General features: G+C 43.1%; 1 protein-coding gene across 1 annotated transcript in view; it reads right to left on the bottom strand.

Moving 5' to 3' along the window:
* The window catches only part of HIVEP1 (HIVEP zinc finger 1), a 60,622-nt gene extending 41,157 nt beyond the window's left edge, over positions 1–19,465 (bottom strand). The window contains exons 1-2 of the mRNA XM_054381956.1: positions 19,456–19,465; positions 18,189–18,242 (exon numbers count right to left, since the gene is read on the bottom strand). Coding sequence (XP_054237931.1) covers positions 18,189–18,242; positions 19,456–19,465 — 64 coding nt within the window. The remainder of the gene's footprint in view (positions 1–18,188; positions 18,243–19,455) is intronic.
* Positions 19,466–20,278: the final 813 nt, after the last annotated feature.

Raw genomic sequence — 20,278 nt, 5'->3', positions numbered from 1 at the left:
TGGGGCAAGATCCCACCTGCAGTGCTGGGTCTAGCTCTGGAGTCCTCCGCACAGGACAGACATGGACTAGCTGGAGCAGGTCCAGAGGAGGCCACAAAAATGATCAGAGGGTTGGAACATTTCTGCTATGAGGGCAAGCTGAGAGAGTTGGGGTTTAGCCTCGAGAAGACTCCAAGGACACCTTACTGTGGTCTTTCAGTACTTAAAGGGCCTATATGAAAGAAGAGGACAGACTTTTTAGCAGGGCCTATTGTGAGAAGGTAATGGGGGTACAGTTTCAAACTAAAAGAGGGGAGATTTAGACTAGATAGACTTTTTTTTTTTTTTTTTTTTTTTTACACTGAGGGTGGTGAAACACTGGCACAGGCTGCCCAGAAAGAGGCGGTAGAAGCTTCATCCCTGCAAACATTCCTAGTCAGGTTGGACAGGGCACTAAGCAGTCTGACCTTGTTGAAGATTCCCTCCTGACCACTGGAGGGAAGTAGGACTAGATGACCTCTAAAGGTCTCTTCCAACACAAACCGTGCAATGATTCAATTTTCACTACGCGTCCTCACTTTATCTTGCAATATTAAAATCATCACCGTGGGCTTACATACAGAGAGATTTTCAAAGTCAAACACCTAAACTTTAGCTCCTAAATGTGGCTCCCAGGACATGGCAAATAAGATCAAGCCTATTCTGAAAGCATTCCAATACTAATTTAGATCTCAAACATATAACTAAAAGATTACCCTGGCACTTAACAATGGTAGCAATCCAAAGATGGAAGGTTTTCAAAAGAGAGAGAATATTATTGAGGACCTTATTCTGATTAAAGCTCAGCTTCCTAGTGTCTTTACGTATTCAAAATACTCTTTAATTCCTGACATCCAATACTTACTTATTTTTCATTTCCCCAAAACTATCAAAAGCACTCAAGAGTCACTCCACTGGGTTTGTACCCATGAATAAGTAAAGAACATCATTATGAGATAAAGAAATAAGTCTTGCTGGCAAATGTAAGGCCACCAGAACTTACATTCAACACAGCAGGGAATAACTAAACTTTCATTTTGTATTATATTACCTCTTTAGCTTCATACTGCCTTATATATGTCTTAACAGCTGTAAATACTTTTCCTAAAAATTACAGTTTTACCAAAGCACAAAAACCTCTCCAAAGACCTTTGATTACATGAACCACACACACAACTATGGAAATGCTTACAGTCAATGAGTCCATAGAAAAATCTGATATTAATCCAAGTGCCATGCTTAAGTTTAAGCACAAATTGAGAGGATTTGAAAGTCAATCATCAACAATTCCAAAGTCGTATTTCAGATTCCTAACTTCGGACTTCTTGAGATGGCCACAGGGTGGTTGCTCCCTGTTTCAGAGGTCAGGACGCAAGTCAAACAATTTAGCAGTGATGTTTGAAAAACCTCTTTCAGTAGGCTTAATCTATGGTTAGGAGAACATTTTAGAGAATCACAGAATCACAGAATGTTAGGGGTTGGAAGGGACCTCAAGAGATCATCTAGTTCAACCCCACTGTCAGCCAAGGATCACTTATACCAGATCACACAGAACACATCCAGACAGGTCTTGAATATCTCCAGAGAGGGAGACTCCAAAACCCCCCTGGATAGCCTTTTCCAGTGTTCCATTATCCTTACAGTGAAATAATTCTTTCCTGTTTCCATGGAACTTCCTATGCCTCAACTTCCACCCATTGCCCCTTGTCCTGTCATTGGGCATCGCTGAGAGGAGCCTGGCTCCATCCTCTTGGCACTCACCCTTTACGTATTTATAAACATTAATGAGGACACCCCTTAGTCTCCTCTTCTCCAAGTTGAAGAGCCCCAGCCCTCTTCATCAGTCCTAACATAGACAGAGCAGACCCTTAAAAAATACTTGATCTGTACATAAAGCACAGCTTGACATTAATTACTTAAAAAAAAAAAAAGAGGAAGCTTTGACATTCAAAGGCTAAAGCAGTCTGATAGAGATTGGGTCAAGTGTTCCTCTACACCAACATCCTTTTGTTTGTATCAGCAAATACACAAGCAATGCAGAAGAGGTGGATAAGGTCTGTGGTGATAGGACAAGGGGCAATGGCTTCAAACTAGAGAGGAGCAGATTTAGATTGGATGTTAGGAACAGGTTCTTTACTATGAGGGTGGTGGAACACTGGAACAGGTTGCCCAGGGAGGTGGTGGAGATATTCAAGGTGAGGCTCGACAAGGCTCTGGGAAACCTGATCTAGTTGAGGATGTCCCTGCTGATTGCAAGGGGGGTTGGACTAGATGACCTTTGGAGGTCCCTTCCAACCCAGACCATTGTATGATTCTGTGATTCTATGATTCTAAGGTAAGCATGGTTTTATACTTACCTTACTCATACTTGGGTCCCTCACTACAAGAAGGACATTGAGGTGCTGGAGTGTATCCAATGAAGGACAACAAAGCTGGTGAAGGGTCTGGAGCACAAGCCTCATGAGAAGCAGCTAAGGGAACCAGAATTATTTAGCCTGGAGAAAACGAGGCTCAGGGGAGACCTTCTTGTTCTCTGCAAATTTAGCAGGCTGTAGTGAGATGAGGGACAGAGTCTTTTCCCAGGTGACAATTGGTAGGACAAGAGCAAATGGCCCTGAATTGTGTCAGGGGAGGTTTAGGTTGGACATTAGAAAAAACTCCTCCCTCAAAAGGGTTGTCAAGTCCTGGAACAGGCTGCTCAGGGCAGAGGTGGAGTCTCCATCCCTTGAGGGACTGAAGGGACATGCGTATGTGGTGCTGAGGGTTTAGTGGTGTTCTGACAGTGCTGGATTGACCATGAAACTTGAGGATGTTAAAAATCTCTTCCAACCATAATGATTTTATGATTCTATGATTTAAGACTACCTGCAAACACACAATTATTTTTCTTGGGTTTTTTTAGCAGACAACATTAAGCTCTAGGTTGCTATGTGACCCATCAAAGGTGTGGTACTGGCTGGGAGCCAGACAGACGTTTCCCAATCCTGCTTAAGGGTCATTTCACATCAGGTTTTCATACTGGAGTGACTATTTCATTAGCATAAATTCTTATTATTAACCAAAATAGCAAAAGTTCTACTAACACAAGCTCCAGGAAAGGTGCACCTGTGTTAATATGTGGTACCAGCACTCATTTGAGTAGTGCCATTAACCTCAATTACAGCCCACATTTTCATAAAGTCAAATTAAATTTTAATACTCTCTACCATCACACCCTGGTAAGGCCATAAAAACAGTGTATCTCAAGTTCACATATTATTAAAAGTAATTGTAGAGAAAATGTATATTGATATACACACCAAGACATCACACCCATCAGATCTACTGCTGAGAAAGTTTCCCAAATTGAAAAATTGGTATTTCATAACAAGGTACTGAAGGTGGGATGGAACCTGGGCAAGTCTCTAGTCCAACCTCCTTCTCAAATCAGGGCCAGCTACAGGATTAGACCAGGGTTCTTAGGGCTCTGGCCAGTAGGGTCTTGGAAACCTCCAGGAAGTCCTACACAGCCTCTGAGAGTAACATCTTAGACCGCTGACTGTCCTTGTGGGGGACAAGCCAGTCCATGCCACTCTTGCTTCCACTTCTTCCTATTGCCTCTCATCTTCTCACCATGCTCCACTGTGAAGAGCCTGACTCTACACAGTAACTCCCTCTAAAAACCACCTCTTCTCAAGGCTGACTGACTCCAAGTCCCTCAGCCTCTCCTCACAGGACAAGTGGTCCAGCCCTGAGGGTTGTGGTGTCCCAATGCTGAACTCACTCCAGGTTTTTGATGTTCTTCCTGCATTGGAGAGGCCCAAAACTGGACACAGTATCTAAACACGGTCTAAGGATTACTGCGTACAAGAACTGTCTCAGTTTTAGGAACAAGACAGGCTCTCTAACTCTTCTCAAAGTAGTTAAAGAAAAACTCCATGCAGGACTGGATAGAAATAGTATTATTAGAAGTTTAAACGGAAGTGCCATTCATAAACTACATGCTACAGTGCAAAGCACATAAAATACACAAAATCCGTAGTCTGGGCTTAATGCAGAAGACCATTAAGCTAAAGCTTTCCTCAACCTCCACCGAACCAGGCTAAAACTCCAGGCCTTATATATCTCTCTGCTACTAACTCCTGCTATTACCAAACGCCAGCCAGGCTGCTCCAGACCCAGCTCCCATGCATTAGTAAAGATAAGGGAGCCAGCTGGGAAGTGAGAGCGCGAGAAGAAGGGGGCAGAAACTGACTCTGCAGTCAGTTTTATAAAGATACAGGCAAAAAACTACACTTTCTGGTCCACCTCCTGGACCCATCTAGCCTCTGGAGGTCTGTAACTTCATGGTTTTTAAAGGCACCCATGCCAAGCCATGATAGGAACATAATCCCTTCTGTTAATCTCCTGGACATGCTTTACTTCACACAGCCCAGGATGTGTCCTTCCTTGCTGCTAGGTGTGCTTCTGACTCATGCCCAGCTTGCTGTCCACCCACAGCCCCAGAGCCTTTCCACAGAGCTACTCCCCAGTCAGTGCCCAGCTGGTGTCCCTGCAGAGGCTCCTCCCACCCAGATGCAAGGCTTTAGATTTGTACATGTTGCAATCAGATTTATTACTCCTCTGATTGTCCACCTAATCACAGAATCATAGAATCAGTCAGGGTTGGAAGGGACCACAAGGATCATCTAGTTCCAAACCCCCTCAACACTCAATCTGGATACATGAATATAGTGGCCTTGTTAAACTCAAGGTGCTTTCCCCTTGTCCCCAAAGCCAGTCACTTTCTAACAGAAGCTATTTTATCATAGTCACTTTATCACCGTTTTTATCAATTTCCACTGTTTTCAGGTTGGAATACATGAAGTTGAAGGTCTGCAAAGTACTTTTGTTCACTGTTTACAAGCTTCCGCAGGTCTTCATCTTATTGTATTACCTGGATCAGAACACATACCAGAAACACTTTCTGGCTGCACAAGGAATAGGATCCCCAGCAATCCTGCTTTTCTGGTTTTCTTGTTAATTAACTCCTTTTCCCATTCACAACTTCTACCATCAAACAAATGACATCAGTAAATTCTGTGAACACTTCAGCTCACCTCAAAAAAGCCAAAGCAATCCAAAAATCTTCCGTTTGTTCCACAAATGGTTATTCAGCGTCACTACAGATGTGGCTGCCACTGCGTTATATCTAATCTATTTGTATGCAATTTACTGGTTTTCAGTTAAGTACCTTCCAGGAAACATCCACATTACTGGCTACCAAAAGAATGCAAGAGTTAAGTACATGAAAATGTTATTTAATTATGTTTAGTACAAATGTTAAAGTTTAAATCTACCGATTCCACTCATTCTGTATTAATAGGAGTGAACTGTTGCTTTGAAGGTAAAGCTGGGGAAAGGAAAAAGTATTTCTTGCCTTCGACTAATATCTTCTTGAAATAACTGGCCTGTTTATATTTTAAACAAAAGATGATGTGGGAATGAGCAAGAGGTACCTCAGACCCCACATCTTACCATATCTCTCACCAGTGTTTGAGCCACAAAGATATGGTAAAGCTGAAAGAGGAGAATAAATTTCTGGATTGACCACGGGTAAAGAGAAACAGAAATGATCCTCTTGTTAATTCAAACCACAGAAGGTTCTTCCCCAGGAACACCCAGAACTTAGCAAGTGACACACGTCAAATGATAGGTGTAAAGGTGCAGCCACAAAGGTGTGCTCTGGGCTGCTCTTCATGCAGCCAATGAAATACTGTGACATCCTTAAGCGGGGGCAGAGTGGATTAGCTCTCTGATTTGTGCAATACCATTTTAGCATCAGGTAAGGGAGACACCTTCGCCCAGAGGCATACACCTTGGACTTAGCAGGGAGCTCCCTTGTGATACAGTTTCAGCTCAGACTCAAGAGCCTGCCAGCTCTTGTTTGGCCTTGGGATAGGTAAAGAGGAAATGACAAGCTGCAGTCTGGGGCTGTCTCTCTGACAGCTTCTTTTCAAATCCTGGCTACTCACGTCAAGACAGCCATGATGGTGAGACTTCTAATGGGCTGTAAGGGCATAACTAACCCTGAGCTAGCAAGATCAAGAAAAAGCTTTCTAAGAGCTTGGCCCTGTTTTGTGCATTTAGCTTCTTGGCTTCAGTGAAGAATGTAACAACCAGCAGATTTTTAGTCATGAAAACAGCATGTTCAATGAGGAAGACCATGAAGATCAAACAGCAATAACCAAATGACCACTGAGGTAACACTCGAGCCTCAGCTACAAAATGCCAACATCCATATGTGAACAGGAACCAAATGCAACATTTCAGCACATCTGAAAATCTCTGACCAAAGTAAAATGGATTTTTTTTTCCTCCAAAAAGAGTTAATTTCCTGCCCAGAATTATGTATGTAAGAAAGCAGCACAGCCTGAACCACTGTAAACTTTTGCAGGACTTGAGCACCTCATGGAAAGGCAGAGGAAAATCAACACAAGAACAGCAAACAACCTACAAATATTTACTGTATTAAGTAGTCCTATGGAGTTTATATGCTGTGTCTGCATTACAACCATTTACCAACTCTGGTTTTTTGGCTGGATAGTGTGCGGGGCATATTACCTAGACCATGCTTTTTCCCAAAAAAGATTGGCCCAGATGATACTTGAGGTCCCTTCCAACCTGATATTCTGTGATTCTATGATATTCTTAATCTACACAGAAGCATTAGTACTAAACTAAAAGAACTAATCACCATCAAGTGCTGTTATGATATGAGCAGGTGAAGAGATAAGGTTGTGATAGCAAACACCACCAGCAATCCCAGCCTGAGATGTTCACGGCATCACAGGATGTTATGGGTTGGAAGGGACGTCTGGAGATCTTCAAGTCCAACCCCTCTGCTGGAGTACAACCATAGAATCTAGCATAGGTCACACAGGAATGCCTCCAAACAGGTCTTGAAATTCTCCAGAGAAGGAGGCTCCACAACCTCTCTGGGAAGTCTGTGACCCTTACAGTAAAGAAGTTCTTCCTCATGTTGAGGTGGACCTTCCTGTGCTGTAGTTTACATCCATTGCCCCTTGTCCTATCACAGGGTGCAAGTGAGAAGAGGCTGTCCCCTCCTTCTTGTCACCCGGCCCTCAGATATTTATAAACATTTATTAAATCCCCTCTCTGTCTGTTCTCCTCTCTAGACTGAAGGGCCCCAGCTCTCTCAGCCTTTCCTCATAAGGCAGTACTCCACTCCCTTAATCATCGTTACAGCCCTCTGTTGGACTCTCTCAAGTAGATTCTTGTCCCTCTTGAACTGGGGAGTCCAGAACTGGATGCAATACTCCAGGTGGGGCCTCACTAGGGCAGAGTAGAGGGGGAGGAGAACCTTCCTCACTAGGCACTCCAAGGCCATGAAAACAGTCAAGGTATCTCCTCAAAGGCAAATTAAAGAGCAGGTAGTCAACACCTAATCAGAAACGAGTTCCATCCAGTTTTCCATGTAAGAATAAAGCTGTTTAAACATAACCAGTTAGTGAGAATATGTTGCCAGAAATTAACAGAAATACCTCAAGGACACCTGGAAATCCTCCTCGAATGTTGGGAATGTTGTGAGTAGTTTCATAATTAAATTATCTGTTTGCAATTTAAGGATTATCAGTTGTCACTGGAAAGTTAGGATTTGAGTAGCAAGTCATTAGAAGAACTGCTACCCCTAACACACAGAAAAAGAAAGGCCATTAAAACAGAATTCTGGAACAGCTCATGAAACAGCCACCACCTTTCAGGGTTACCAGCAAAGAACAGCAATTGGTATCTGGTCAAATGAGATACTGAATAAAAAAGTCCCAAACATGAGTCTGAGAGGGAAAAAAAACCCACAAAAATGAAAGGAACAAGATGTTAACTAAACTATCTTTGCACATAATGACAGAACAAGCTCCTTAGTTGTACCCTCTGCATTTCTTTAACATAATCTTCCATTTGAAAAGCAGGAATCAAGTGAAATGATTTCCACACTGCCTGTAGCAACTGGAGAAACAAAGAACAGCAAAGAGCTCAGACTTAACAACTGTGCTATTTAAAACATGGAAAGGAATAGAATCATAGAATGGTTGGGGTTGGAAGGGACATGTAAAGATCATTTAGTACAACACCCCTGCAGTAAGCAGGGATATCTTCAAGTAGAACAGATAGCTCAGAGCCCCATCCAACTTGAGCTGGAATGTTTAAAAGAATTGGGTATCTACCACCTCTCTGGGTGACCTGTGTCAGTGTTTCACCATCTTCAGTGTAAAAAACAAACAAACAAACAAACAAACAATCATCTTTATACTTAGTCTAGATCTTCCCTCTTTTAGCTTAAAACCATAAAACCTTGTCCTGTCCCAACAGGCACCACTAAAAAGGTTGTCCTTGTCCTTCTTATATGTCCCCTTTAAGTACTGAAAGGCTGCAATAAGGTCTGTCCACAGCCTTCTCTTCTCCAGGCTGAACAACCCCAACTCTCTCAGCCTTTTTTCATAGCAGAGGTGATCCAGCCCTTGGATCATAGGCCTCCTCTGTCCCTGTTGTGCTGAGGACTCCAAAGCTGGATGCACTACTCCAAGTAAGGTCTCATCAGAACAGGAGATCTGGCAAAGTGAACAGGCGAAGTCCTACTCAATAGGCATTTCTTTTAGGACTAAGTAGCGCTGTGAACATGACAAAAGCTGGAGAAGTTGATGTGACGGAAATGCAGATTCTGGGAATGTCCTAATCATGAAAGCTCAGTCTGGTGTGCTAGAGGTGGGTTTGATTTGACATCAGTTGGAGGTCCCACTGAGGTCCTCACAGGGCTTTCCTTTCCCCATCCTTCCCTGCCCTTTTCCACAACTGTCCACAGTCTCTCTTTTCCCCCCCTCCCACAGACATATGTCCATCTTTTTAGGAGATTCCTGTGCAAGACTTCATCCAGGTCAGCCTACAGCATCTAACTAGCAGAAAGTAGCACCTTGCATCAAACTCACCATCCATTTGTACGTTATACTTTCCCTCTAGAAAGAGGACAAAGGAAATTAACAACTCCCTGAGCTAAAGGAGTATCTGGAAAATATAAAAAAACTATAAAAAAACCCCACTCTTTATTCAGGCTACAAGGAAGCTAATGAGAGAAAAATCTCACATTTCCACAGCTGGCTTGCTCCCAGCTCAAATCAGCTAAAATTAGCAACCCATTGCATTTACTACATATGTGCAGGTAAGCTTCTAGAATCAGCACAGCATCCTCCCAGCACAGGGAGGTGGTAGAAGCCCCAACCCTGGAAGTTTTTAAGGCCAGGCTGGATGGGGCTCTGCGCAACCTGATCTAGTGTGAGGTGTCCCTGCCCATGGCATGGGAGTTGGAACTAGATGATCTCTGAGGTCCCTTCCAACCCTAACAATTCCATGATTCTAAAACCAAGCTTGTTCTGGCCTCCGATTTCAGAACAGTGCAAGAAATCCTTCTTTTCACTATAAGGAGGTGAAGCTCAAATTGTTACTGCATCTGCAAACACAGCCATTGATTTAACAAAGTGATGTATTGTGATTTAAAACAGCTACCTTCCATTTGAAATCAGGAAAATGTTGCTTCAACATCTTTACAAAGTTAGTTTGTATTATGTCCCTTTGAAAATCATACTTGCAGGCTGGGATCTCTTCTGCTGAACTGTCACTCAAAAAATCTTCTATACTTGTCAGGAAGAGTCAAAATACTATTACTTTAACATCCCATTAATGCTTTAAACGAGTTCTCATAATAGCTCCAAAGGATGAAATGTTCAATTTAAAACTGTAAATCTGTTTGTCTGCCTGTCAAAACAATACCAGCTCTTGCTGTGTCTAGCACCAGCAGTGGATTTACTGAGCAGATTTCAGCTGCTAGTAGTCTAAACTAAATGTACCAACCAAAGACAATTAAAATAGCAATATCAGATACAGAGTTTGACTCATAACCCAGGAGGTTTACAGGAGCCTGAAAACTTCCCCAGGTAAGCCCATATTCTGACGCTGTTTCTCACAGCAAAGAACACGTAAACATCTAATTTTTATCAGTTTTGTCCCCATTGGTAAAATGAGACATTAAAATGGACTTAATTATTTTAGACAAAAGTAATGAAAACTGAGGTTAAGTGATATCAGAGACTCTTCCTGCTCCCACAGAAGTCAGGAGCATTTTCTCACTATCCTTCATGGGCACAAACCCCTGCACTGAATGTGCCTGAAGTCAGAAAGGGCCTTTCAAGTCATCATTAAGAGCAGCACAAAACATCCCTCAATGCAAAAACATCAGAGATTTTAAGAATAGATGGGACTTTATGAAAATGTGAGATCTTGTATAAGCTACAGACTAAAACAGTTCCTGCATTTGCAGCTGTCTGAGCTGCTGCAAATATTTTATGAGGATAACTCACTCTTGATTTAAAGCCTTACAGCTTGATGTGCACAGAACAATTTAAATAAATTACCTCTCAGCCACATGTATTGACATATTTTAACATAGATACAAACAGTTTATGAAATCAGACATCAGGAAAATGCACAACTGACTGCATGAGTTATCACTGCTGGCTTGTAGTTTGGAACGTTTGGGAAATAAAAGGCAGGTAGCTCTGGTGTATGTTAACAGCAAAATAAAAAGGCAAGCTAATCCTCTTACCAGCCTTAAGTGGCAAACAGGACACTACTGTTACTTGCAACTTTTGAAGATTATACACTTCCATTTAGAGCAACTGTATTTCTAGCCCATATGGTTGCTGAAGATAAGGATGGAAAGATGAAAAGAATCAAATGAAACTTTGGATCTTGGTGACATGCCTTGCCCAAAAAGTAAGGCACAGATCTTTACAAATACAACATGGAAAGAAAATGTTTTGGACTAGTGAGAGTATGTGGGTCCCACAGCAGCACAGATCCAGAAAGCTCACATCCTTGTAAACCTACAGGAAAAACTCAAGGAAACATCTGTGGAGCTTGAAGTCACTCTGGGACAGTAAACCAAAATGCATGAACTGTTTATCACCACACTTCCAGATCTTTGTTTAATCTCTCCCCTTCTCGTTCCATTCTCGTTCCATTTCCCTTGAATGAAGGAATACAGCTGATGACCTGGGGAGCAGGGTACATCACCAGCATCTAGGGCTCCCACCTGCTTTTTGGCAGGAAGAGGTGCCATGGCAGGAAGTGGGATAGGGAATAACAGAGGGGAGGAGGAAGGTACTTGGCCATTCCTTTGAGGCCAGATGGTGGGCTAATGAGAGTCAGCTGTAAGCTGGGCCATGGCAACATAAAAAGCATCACTCTTTAAGATAAGACACATGCAACATTTAGGTTATCTTGGGAGAAGGCTGGTGTATTTATAGCAAGGTAATTTGAAACTCCCTCAATAACTGTCAACAGCATGCACCCATTTAACAAGAGGGATGATAAGGAAGGGAAGGTTTTGAAGAACTCTGAAGAAAGAGAACCCACAGAATCACAAAACATTAGGGGTTGGAATGGACCTCGAAAGATCATCTAGTCCAACTCCTCCACCAGGGCAGGATCATCTAGAGTAGGTCACATAGGAACGCATCCAGGTGGGTTTTGAATGTCTCCAGAAAAGGAGACTCTACAACCTCTCTGGGCAGCCCATTCCAGTGTTTTGTCACCCACATGGAACCTTTTATGCTCCAGCCTGCATTCATTGCACCTTGTCCTATCACTGGGCATCTCTCAGAATAGCCTGGTTCTGCCCTCCTGACACTCACCCTTCACATATTTATAAATATTAATGAGGTCACTGCTCAGTCTCCTCCTCTCCAAGAGAAAGAGACCCTGCTCTCTCTGCCTCTCTTCATAAGGGAGGTGTTCCACTCCCTTAATCATCTTTGTAGCTCTGCACTGGACTCTTTCAAGCAGTTCCCTGTCCTTCTTGAACTGAGAGGCCCAGAACTGGACACAATATTCCAGATGTGGCCTCACCAGGGCAGAGTAGAGGGGGAAGAGAACCTCTCTTGACCTGCTAACCATTCCCCTTCTAAGACGCTCCAGGAACAGACAAAACAAGCCTACAATGAATCTGCAGCAGAACCTACACCTCTGAACTAAAACCTCATGCTTCCACTTAATAACGGCAAACTCCCTCACCTACATCTCAGCACCATTCCATTTACTAGAAAAATAATCTCCCAGTTAAAAAAACAGCAGATGGGCAAACAAGGTGAAGGGCGTTTTAATTTCGGCTGCCTCTCCTCCACGCCAACACGCCGCTTTGAAGGGACTGCAAATGTGGGAGGGGAACATATGTGCCTGTGGATTGTGCATCTCAGAGAAGTAGCTGCTGCTGGAATGTAGTCTCTCCTTTCTTTACTCTTTCTTTCCACGACAGCTCTAATGTGGTGGTTCTGATAGCTGTACATGGACCTAAGCGAGTGAACAGAGAGTCTTACAGTCCTGGGTGCAAACAGTGACTATAGAGACACTCCACCCAATGCTGGGTCAACCTTAAGGCTTCAGAGACCCATCAGCACCCACAGAAGTGCAGATGGATGCTTTAAGTAGCCCCATGACAGAGGCTGGAAATAAAGATTTTTATTTTTATAAAGAAGTTGTTTGGACCTTGGGCTTTGAATGGTTCTGTCTTGGTGGTTTCTCAGTAAATACTGACAGCCTGATGCCACTTAGAATCACAGAATCATACAGTTGTCAGGGTTGGAAGGGACTTGAAGGATCATCTAGTTCCAACCCCCCTGCCGTGGGCAGGGACACCTCGTACTAGATAAAATTGATCAGAGCCACATCCAACCTGGCCTTAAAAACCTCGAGGGATGAGGCTTCTACCACCACACTGGGCAACCTGTTCCAGTGCTCTATCAGAACTGGCAAACTGGAGAGGATCCACAGTACTGATCAGAAACTAAATGCACTTGTGGACTATCACTCAAAAAAAAAAAAAAAAAAAGGTTTTCCAGTTGCAACTTTAAACTAAATAACCAAAGTTTGCAAACTTGTTATGCCTGCTCATTTATTGTCTCCTCTGTGTTTAATCGAGTCCTATTCCAATCTGCTCTAATTGGATTACTGCAGCTAATGGCAAAACAAGGTGTTAAATACATATTGTTTTGTAGTCAATTAAATTTAACTTAAATCCCACACATGTATAAACTTATGACTGAGCAGTGCACAATGCCAGTCAGCAGACACCCAGGCACCATTAACCAAGGAAAATATTCTCCCTGCTAATACACTCTGCCACTGACAGCTCCACTACTGACAGAGCAGTGTTAACTTGTGATGAACTCCACAAAATTATGTTCCCTATTCATTTGAGGGAGGAAATAAACAAATCTGAACTGATCTAGATGAACTGAAAGGCAAAATAAATGAGCAAAGAGGAAAAATACAGAACCATACTTCATGTGTATCTAATTGTGATTTAATTTATGTGAATATATGCACATTTTTGTTTACATGGTTAGCTCAAACCATGTATTTTTTTCCAGTGATCTTCAGACTCTCAAAGCTTCAAATAAATAATTTTGCTTGCTTTATATTGCCAAAAAAATTTATCTGTACAGACATTTAAGAAACTGAAAAAGATGGCAGAGGAGATTTTTCATTAAAAATTAAAAGACTAACCTTATCTCAATTATCTTTATATCAATTTTCTACATAAAAATGTATTTCTCAATTACTTTTATTCATTTTTTAAAATTTTTGTATCAATTTTGTACATAAAAATGTATTTTTCATTTGCCACACACGAACTTATGTTAGCAACCCGAAGTTAAGCAATGATCTCTCTGATTCTGAGATGCTGAAAGCTGAGTGCCACCACCACTTACATCATTAGAAACCCATCCCTTTTAGGGTAGATCATTGAGCTTACACTAGAGAATTCCTGATCCTTTGTGCAGTGAAATTACTGGGTGACATATGAGAAAAAACACCTGAAAGCAGAAGTTAGATCATCTTCATGTACATCACAATAGTCCAGAGCAGTATTATTTCAATATTCTTACACTACTGGTGCCCCCATGAGCCAGTACAGGTTAGTGGCTGACCTGCTGGGAAGAAGCTCTGCAGACAAGGACTAATCCTGGTGGACAATAAGTTCACCATGAGCCAGAAATGTGGCATTGTGGACAAGAAGGCCAATGGTATCCTGGGGTGCATTAAGAGGAGTGTGACCAGCAGACTGGGAGAGGTTCTTCTCCCACTCGGCTCTGCCCTAGAGGGGTCACAACTGGATTCTTGTGTCCAGTTCTAGGCTCCCCAGTTTGATACAAGGAACTACTGGAGAGAGTCCAGTGGAGAGATACGAAGATGAGGGGACTGGAGCATCTCTCTCATGAGGAAAGGCTGAGAGACCTGGGGCTGTTTAGCCTGGAGAAAAGCGAGGGAATCTTATCAATGTCTCAAGGCCTAAAGGTCAGGAGTCAAGAAGATGGGGCCAGACTCTTTTCAGTGGTGCCCAGTGATAGGACAAAGGGCAACAGGCACAAACTAGAACACACTAAGTTCCATCCAAACACGAGGAGAATATTCTTTCCTGAAAGGATGACAGGCTGCCCAGAGAGAGTGGAGTCTCTTTATTTGGAGAAGTTCAAAACCCATGTGGAATGTGATCCAGACGGCTGCTTTAGCAGGGTGATTGGACTAGATGATCCCCTTCCAACCCCTACCATTCTGTGACTCTGAAAGACCAATGGAAACAAGAGCAGACAGGTGTACTTCACATGCCCAGTTTTTTATGTTTGGAAGACACACCACTCATCTATGATCAACTAAACAAAAATATGTCAAAACCATGAAGTAGAAGGCCTACTTTATTGCAAAGTCTCTGAAAATGTCTGAAGGACTGCCATTACCATCTAGACACCTATTTAAATATCTTCCACCTTATAGAAATATGTAAGGCAACATCACAGTCCTGGTGTGTGTAAGAGACAATTTCTATCAAACCTTCCCCTGACAAACTAAACCAGGCATGAGCTTGCAGAAAAGAAAGCTGAGCAAGATACAGCTGAGAATTATAACATCATGCAGGCAGTGGATAAGGTGACTGCAGATGTGCTACTTAAATCACCCAATGCTTGAAGCAGGGAACACCTGCTGAGAACTGAAGAAAAATGGGATGTTGAGAAAAAAAGCTAAAATAATGTACTTTGTATGTGATTGGTAGTGAACTTCTGCAGTTTGCTGCCAGAGAATACTGGATGGAGACTGCATTTAATCAAAAGGATACATGGATAAGAGCTCCATAAATACCTAAAGGGATGAGGTAGATACCCCTAATCCAATGTCTGTGGACAATATGAGGGGAATGTACTAAAGAAAGTAGCCAGGTTTATGTGCTCTCCTTAAACAGTACATCCTGCTGCCTCTGTTGGAAGCTGAATGTCGGGCCAAATGGACCTTGCTGAGATCTGCTCGGGTATTTCTTCTGTCCTCTAAACTTCAAAAAGTTTTTATGTTCCTTGCTCCAGAAGATAATAAACTTTGATTCCAGGACAGAACATTGACAATTTACAACACTGTTTCCAGATGTGTCACAGCCCAGGAGGAAAGCTCACTACAATGAAAAGTGAATGTCTACCCAGAACAAGACAAAGCACTGACAGAGTACTGGTGGAAGAAAGTATTTCAAGCCAACTCCAGTCACCTAAGAGAAGTGAGGCTGCAGCTGCTCTGTGCTCCCAGGTCCAACTACTTAGCAAGGCTGAAAACATTTTTCCAACAGGGACATGCAGACAGACCACACACATGATATACACCACATACACACACAGGTATGTACACACACATATGGCTGGATACACAGATCCCAGACAAACACTCTGAGCTTTCACACAAACACTACCCACCACATCCTGCTCCCTGATGCAGCTGAGCAGGACAGAGGTCCATTAGTGGGAATATATCAACATGTCCAAGCTGGACCCCAGCAGCAGCTGGGCTTAGAAACTCAGTATGCCCAGTAGCCACTCACGGATCCCAGTCTCCCCAGTTGCCGTACCTGGACATATGACTGCCCAAGGCTGCAGCCCCACTCCAGTTGTTGGTACAGACCACTGCACATGCAGTCAGAGATGTCCAGGACTTCACAGAATGGTCCAGGCCAGAAGGGACCTCCAAAGGTCATGTAGTCTGACCTCCCCGCAGTCAGCAGGGACATCCCCAATTAGACCAGGTTGCCCAGGGTCCCTGGTCTCTGCCCAGGTCTCTGGTCCCTACAGCCATCCTTGGGTGCTCTTAAACCTACAGGCCAACAGTTACCCTCAGACTCAGAGACCTTCAAACCCATTCAAATGCAACCCTTAGCCTACTCCATCTACTCACTGGCTCATCTGGCTTGACCTTTCCTAGCAATCACATCCACAGTCACTACACCACAGATCTTCTCTCTACACTTACTGGAAAACAACTGAAGGTGGAGTTTAATGAGAAGACAGGACAGACTGTGCTGGTCAGAAGCAGAAGATGGCAAGACAAGCATCCTGGCCCACCCCTGCTCACATGCATACAGACCCTTGTATTCAGTTATCCCCCTACTTCCCACATTCGCTCCTTCCTGTATTACCTAAATCCCTTAATTTTTCCACCTTTGGTTCATCTCCTAGACGTTCCATAATAAGTTCTATGCAATCCCCAAAGGTTTTACCCCTGAATCCCCCAATGTGTCCCACACTCCTAGGGAGCAATGCTGTTAGTCCAAAAAGTGACCTGTAGAGTTGCTGCCCATGACTCATGACGATTTTCACACCTGGACACTGGGACTGAGGCTTTGTGGCGACAGCAATAGGAGGGGGCTGGACAGGGTCCCCTTTATGCTTGAGTCCTTATTTTGGGTTTCTACTTTCCCCTGTGCTCCTCTGGATTTGTGCTGATCGATCTTTCAAAGCTCTCCTGTGATAGGTCTAGTAATAGTACAGCAAAGTATCCCACAATGTCTCTCCAGGCATCTCCACGGGCGGGCAGATGAGTTTTAGCACACAACCAAACAGGTACCACTCCAGCCAGCCAGCCAGCCAGTCAGTCAACCTTGAAAGGCAATAACTTTCCATCAGCTTCCTAAGCTCCAACACACACATTTAGTTTGTCACAGGTCATCTGCTTCTTGAAATAACCTGTGATGATCAATCTCTCTTCAGCACCTGGTAGAAATCATCACATATTGCTTGCCATGAACCAGTGATGGTTAATAATGATTAAGTAAACCAATGGTTAGCAGAGGCTGTAGTCAGTAACTTGTGCACATTCCTAATGCTACAGCTTCAGCAGTCTCACCGAGGTCAAGGCAAATACAGAAGCAGTTAAAACAAAGCCTTTGTGCCACAGCAAAATCAGGGCGTCACAGACACAGGCTCTGATCTTGCACAGAGATATATCTGTGGTCTCATCTAGTGCCAAGCCCAGCAGAGTCTTTTCAGTGATGCAGGAAGGACTCTAGAATCTTAATGTGTTTTTTTCCTACTTCATAGGATTGTTGGGTCACAGCAACCCCATGCAATGCTACAGGCCTGGGGCAGAGTGGCTGGAAAGCTGCCCAGTGAAAAAGGACCTGGGGGTGCTGGTTGACAGCCAGCTGAATATGAGCCAGTGTGCCCAGGTGGCAAAAAAGGCCAACAGCATCTGGAGCCTGGATCAACAATGGTGTGACCCCTGTACTTGGCAATGGAGAGGTGCACCTTGAATACTGGGTTCAGTTTTGGGCCCCCTCACTACAAGAAGGAAATTGAGATACTGCATCATGTCCAAAGAAGGGCACAAGGCTGGTGAAGGGTCTTGAGAACATGTCTTGTGAGGACTGGCTAAGGGAACTGGGGTTGTTTAGCCTAAAGAAGAGGAAGCTCAGGGAAGACCTCATTGCTCTCTACAACTACCTGAAAGGAGCTTGGAGCAAAGTGGGATTGCGTCTCTTCTCCCAAGTAACAAGTGACAGGACAAGAGAAAATGACCTCAAGTTGTTCCAGGGTAGGTTTAGGTTGGACATTAGGAAAAAATCTCTTCTCCAAAAGGGTTGTCAAGCCCAGAGCAGTGATGGAGTCCCCATCCCTGGAGGTACTTAGAAGATGTGTAGGTGTGGTGCTGAGGGACAAGGTTTAGTGGTGACTTAAACCTGGCAGTGCTGGCATAGGGGGTGGACTCAATGATCTTAAACCTCTTCTAACCAAAATCATTCTGTGATTCATTTTTTGGGGTTTATTTATTACCTCTCTGTTGGTCTTCTGTTCCATTAAGTTGTTTTTGTGCTTCTTCAATTTTGTCTGCAAGAAGGAGAAGTCATTATTAAAATTCATATATTAAAAAAAGGCAAGATTTTAGGAAGAAATTTCCTGAAATCAGTTTTGAACTCTTTGTTTATATTTAGCAGTGATACCATTCAGCTATAAATATGTGATACATTATGAGTAAAACAGCCACATAAAATGCTATCATTTTTTTTACCAGCAAAGCTATTGACATGTTAAATTACACAGAACCGCAGAAACAAAAGCACTGACATTGGATCTGCAGCCAGCAGCTAATCCCACAGTACAGTGGGATTCACACACACACAGAGCAGGAGAAAAAAGAGGCCTTGAGTCATCACTCTCACCCTGTTCTTCAGAGATCACCACCTGCTGCTCCCCTAACACATCAGTGTCAGGAAGGGAATCTTGTTTCTGCCGCTGCTGCTGCTGCACCCATGGGGTGTTCAAGGCCAGGCTGGATGAGGCCTTGAGCAGCTGAGTCTAGTTGGGAGGTGTCCCTGCCCATGGCTGGGAGGTTGGAGAAAAGGAGGCTGAGGTGAGACCTCATTGCTCTCTAAAACTCCCTGAAAGGAGGTTGGAGCCAGGTGGGTGTTGATCTCTTCTCCCTAGTAACAAGTGAGAGGACAAGAGGAAACGGCCTCAGGTTGCACCAGGGGAGGTTTAGGTTGGATGTTAGAAGAAACTTCTTCACTGAAAGGGTTCTCAAACACTGGCACAGGCTCCCCAGGGAGGTGGTTGAGTCTCCTTCTCGGGAGGTGTTTAAAAGATATAGATGTGGTGCTGACAGACATGGTTTAGCACCAGCCTTGGTAGTTAGATAATGGTTGGACTTGATCTTCAAGATCTTTTCCAATTGAAACAATTCCATGATTCTATGATCTCTAAGGTCCCTTCCAACCTAGGCCATTCTGTGATGGAGAGGGGGTACCTTTTTCTGCATGTGCAGAGCAAGAAGCATGAAAAGAAGAAAAGGGGCTACTGGAATGAATAAAATATTGAGCACCGGGAGAGGCTGAACTCCACATCAAACTATGACCTGACCAACCAAGATCTGAGCTTGGAACATGGTTTTCAGATATAAGTTACCATTTTCTAAACTACTTGTGAAAGCAGCATTTCTTCTTGGGAAGGGGTCAGGTTTTAGTTAAAATTACTTTGAAAGAATAGAACATAACTGGATTCATCCTAAACTTTTCCAGTTCTACTACTCCAACTCACGAAATACCAGACTTCATGGCTACCATACCTAGAAAGAGGAGGATAGTTCTGCAAAGTTCTCATCTCTTCAGGAGTGTCAAGGCTGTTACTTAGTCTTTTATTCACTGATCCTATACGACACAAGGTTTCTAGGAAATGGTCCTTTCTTCAACAGACTGCTAAATCGGTGGGCTTAAATGACTTCTCTAGTATTTATGAGCTGAACCACTCAGATATGTTGGAACCATTTGTTCACAGTTGAAGTCTTAGCAGGACCAAAAAATTGTAACTGAAAGAAGCCTTTTTCACAGGTTTTAACACCAAGTTTTGTTCAGCTTGCTCCAGTTCTGCATTCCTGCCTTTCCAAACTAGCACCAGGTTTCCTTGTTCACTAAAGTACAATAATTTCTCTCTGGCATATTGTCCCAGAGAATGCATCAAAATCACCCCATAAGGATGCTAACTGGACAGACCCCAAGTGTCTAAGCAAATGAAGAAACTTCTTCCTCTAAGGTTAATGAGACCTTCAGGCATATTTAAAGAGACATCTTATACCTGGTTTCTTTAGTACTACCAAAGACAAACACAAACAACTCAAAAAAACAATCAACCCCTCATCAGCTCAGTTATGCAGGCCTAAGACTTGATAGCTAATATCTTCCTGGATTTCAGCTACAATTGAAATATTGTCTGTATGTATAAATTTTTGTATAGAAAGGGCTATAATAACAATTATAATAACAATTTCTAACAAAAATAAGAGGAAACATAAACAAAGTACCTTCTACACACATGTGCCACTAATGCAATTATAGAAAAACGGATCTAATAACCTCACACTGGTTTTCCAC

This window comes from Indicator indicator, chromosome 6 (assembly GCF_027791375.1).
Source record: "Indicator indicator isolate 239-I01 chromosome 6, UM_Iind_1.1, whole genome shotgun sequence".
NCBI classification, from domain to species: domain Eukaryota; kingdom Metazoa; phylum Chordata; class Aves; order Piciformes; family Indicatoridae; genus Indicator; species Indicator indicator.
Note: the sequence above shows the minus strand (reverse complement) of the source record. Positions and strands in the feature narration are given on the sequence as shown.